Source organism: Chondrus crispus, genomic scaffold (genome assembly GCF_000350225.1).
Source record: "Chondrus crispus Stackhouse genomic scaffold, scaffold_59, whole genome shotgun sequence".
Taxonomy (NCBI): domain Eukaryota; phylum Rhodophyta; class Florideophyceae; order Gigartinales; family Gigartinaceae; genus Chondrus; species Chondrus crispus.
In genome coordinates, this window is record NW_005178559.1 from 72,495 (window position 1) to 76,162 (window position 3,668).

At 48.9% G+C, this 3,668-nt stretch overlaps 1 protein-coding gene across 1 annotated transcript in view; it reads right to left on the minus strand.

The window, feature by feature from the left end:
- CHC_T00007014001 (hypothetical protein) overlaps positions 1-197 on the minus strand; it is a 2,173-nt gene extending 1,976 nt beyond the window's left edge. Inside the window, exon 1 of the mRNA XM_005710388.1 lies at positions 1-197. This exon is cut by the window's left edge and continues 799 nt beyond it. Within this exon, the coding sequence (XP_005710445.1) occupies positions 1-197 (197 nt within the window).
- Between the last annotated feature and the right edge of the window lie 3,471 nt (positions 198-3,668).

Sequence of the window (3,668 nt, forward strand, 5' to 3'; positions counted from 1 at the left end):
GCGAGAAGCGAGGGTTTGAAAATTGATGGGTGGGGTGGCAGGAATGGGGTGGTGCGCAGATAGAGTTGAGTCCGTAAAAGGTGCGAGGAGAATAGGTTGTTACGAGTAGGGGTGAAACGGATGGGGGAGAAGTGTGGAGTGAGGAGGGTTGGAGAGAAATATCTTAGCAAGGGGCTGAAACGCAGCGGCAGTTGCATGTGTAGGGAAAGCGGAAACAGAGAGGAGTAGAGTGATTCTCAGTCGGAAGCGATTTGATTTTCAGTTATTTCCTAGTTGTAGAAGTTGCGAAAGGCAAAACGAGGCATAGGCGAGTACAGTAGGTGAAATGCCACAAATATCTTGAGAATCGTTAATTGTGAGGCGACCAATGGGGTTACGACTATTCTGCCACGCTCCAACCAAAAATGATATTTCTTTCTTCCTCGGCCACCAAAAACGCCGATATTGCAATGTAGTCACTGCTTGGCCACCCAATATCCAATAACGCCTCTCGATGGGGAATTGGCAACACCGAAAACCCCATCTGTACCTCACCTTCTATGGCAGGTGGTGGCCATCGATATCCGAGGTCGCGATAGTCCCGTTAGGAACGGCCCGTTCCTAACGAAGAGTTGGAACGCTTCGTCTAGGTTCCATCTGCCCTACATGTTGCACATGTGTGCATGTTCCAGACAGCGCGACATGGCGCCCTGTGCCCGTCCACTTCTTCCCGCCGCCCCCCTCCCCTTTCCCCCTCCTCGCTGGCACCGCTCCCATTCACCACCGCAGGGGCATTTGCTGTTTACCCTAACGCGTCCCTGGTACACAGTACCAAGGGTACGAGTACGATTACCCAGTACTACATGATTCGCAACAATAGTCATTGAATAAAGAGATCTCTTGAATAAAGCATACCATGATACACAAATACTACCCCAGATTGCCCACACTGCAACCATGGTCCAGTACAGTACCCTTGCGCCGGCGACTTGAGTTTTTTTTTTTTTTCGTTTTGGAAAATATCACAATGAAGACTATTTCCCCCCGACACCTGTAACATGTCACGATCACAGCGAAATGGTGCCGCCGCCTCCTCCTCAAGGCTCCCGGGGTGAACCGGACTACACTCTATCGTGTTGATCGCCCACTGAGATTCGCCACTACTTGATGCCTTTCTTAACCTGTTCGTTATTTCCTCACGCTGGCTGCCTACTCGTTTCGCCAAATCCTCATGCGTGTGAGCCTTGTGAAAAACGAATCGCGCTGCACATATTCAGGGGTTGAAGGATGACCCTGGCACGTACAACTTCGAGGCGACAGGCACTTCAAAGAAGTACTGGATTTTTCCCTTTTTTATTTGTATATATGTATATATATGTATATGTACGCTGCTGTTGGGAACGAGAAAGTCCGTCTGCAAACAAGTGTGGGGAGGTCTCCCTCTGCCTTACAATAAAACTCAACTGCCGTACCGGAAAGAGGAGTCTTGTTCTCTATTGGCGCTTGTAAGCTATTCTATAACCCATCATGGTGCGGTTGCAAGTTTTGGAACCATGATGGCTACACACTGTGCCCTTACTGCACTGTCAGCTTGCGCTGCGCATGGCAACTTTCCTGTACTATTGCGATCTGCGCCCTGTTCCTGGCGAGAGAAAGGTCCGGAAAATCCGTTAGAAAACACTCAGGCAGAGAGAAGACGCACGTGCGGCTCTACTGTACTCGCGACCCAAACCGCGGCCCGGAAAGCCGCGGTTGCTGCACGGTACCAGAATCCTCACACAAGTTGTGAGATATTTTTAGGGAAAAATTGCATTTTATTGTAGAGGGAGATTTTATACTGGGGGTTGCGGTAAGTACGATATCTCTACTCAAAAATAGAGAGATTACGCAAGCAAAATTCTGCTTGGAAATTGTGAGGAATTCATGACACGAGTTACACGTGGGGCGGTGAGCAGAATTCTGGCTGAGACGTGAGAAATAAAGCAGAAAAATGACCCATTAGTCACCACTTCAATCGCGCCAAATGGAACATTTCAGGACAGATGTCCAGGAGATGAAACCATACGGCGGACGTTTTCCCGCGATCTTCAGACCTGGAACGGCGCTCTTATCCCACTCTCCCTCTCTCTCACTCCCCCTCTCTCCCTCTCTCCCTCTCTACCTTCCCTCCATCCACTATAACTATTCCTTTTCAACGATCCTGCCCACACTCACTGAAACCAATATGGCCAACGTTTTGACTCTCTCTGACGAAGAACTCGCCGCCGCCGCTTGCAGAAGAAAGCGCCATTCCCGCTTTACAAGCGAAGAAGATCTTGTAATCGTCCGAGAAGTTGCAGCATCACGTGCACATCTCGCCGCGTTCGGGGAGTCCCGCAAGAGATTTGAGATCGCTTCTGACACAATAAACGGCAATGAGGCAGTAACGCAGCAAGTCACTTGGAAAAGCGTCCGGGACCGCTATCAACGTCTACAGAATTCCTTCGATCGCGACGATAGCAAGAACCAAAAATGTCAGGGATAGGAGGGGAAGTTGGAGAGCCAGAAGAACTACTGATGAGCATGCGCAATGCTCGGGATGATCTTTTAGAGCAACGAAACGCTGTAAAAACGCTCGAAAGGAGCGTGATGCAGAAAAAGAACGGATTGGAAATGATCTCATGAATTCGGCCATGCAGCGTGCTGGAAACAGGGACAGTACTGAAGATGAAGACTCTATTTCTCTGCGGCCCCTTAAGAAGTCCAAAACCTCCAAATCGAGTATTGCAATGGGCGAGATGGCACAGTTCGGAGCCCATCTACGCGATGCCGATCTCGCTCGAGTGGACTTGGAGCGCGATCGGCTGGCATTTGAGCGAGAGAGGATGGCCTGCGATCGTGAGGAGCGCACTCGGGATCGTGAAGAACGTCGCATTGAGCGTTCAGAAGCGCAACAGCTCGAGCTGGACAAGTTCAAGCTCATGATGGCGGCTTTTACGAGCAAGTAACGATAGTCATGTTTTATTGCTTTGAAGTCGGTGTTACTAAATAAAAGTTGCGTCTTTGTTGTGTTAGCACAAATTTTTCTGCTTTGGCAGGGCGCGCGCGAGCAGGAGTCTGTCGTTTCATAGGATGGCGGTTTATTCTTTATGGTGGATGTACTGCTCTACAGAAGGAGGAGAACAGCGAAAGAATTGAGTAATCTGCATTAGACTTGCACAGTTTCTAATGTTGTAAAGTAGCATTGCACACAGGTAGAGCAGGCCCACTGGTGACTGTCCAATCCTTAATTTTCTTTTGAAGTCCATGGCTGTAAAGTAAAGTTTCACTTCTTTGAACGCCCACTCGACAGTAATCCGAACGCTTGACATGGCCTTACTGAAGGCTCTTTGAGATGCTGAGAGATTGCTTCCTTGATAAGGAACCTCCAAAAACCACCTCTTGGCGTACCCGCTATCTCCGTAGATACAGAAATTTTGATGTTCTGAGCTCATACAATCTGGTAGCTCTTTCTCTAAATTGCTTCTTGTGTACAAAGTCTAATCCTGTCGACGGCCCTCTACAGGACCGCAGACATGCAGAATCAATCCATCTGGAGCTGTGACCGCTTGAAACTTGATTGCGTGCTTCCTTTTGTGTCCATTGTACATCACTAGTTGCTTGCTAAATCCCCCCGGTCTGGAAACACCAATCACTGTACCGTCAATAAA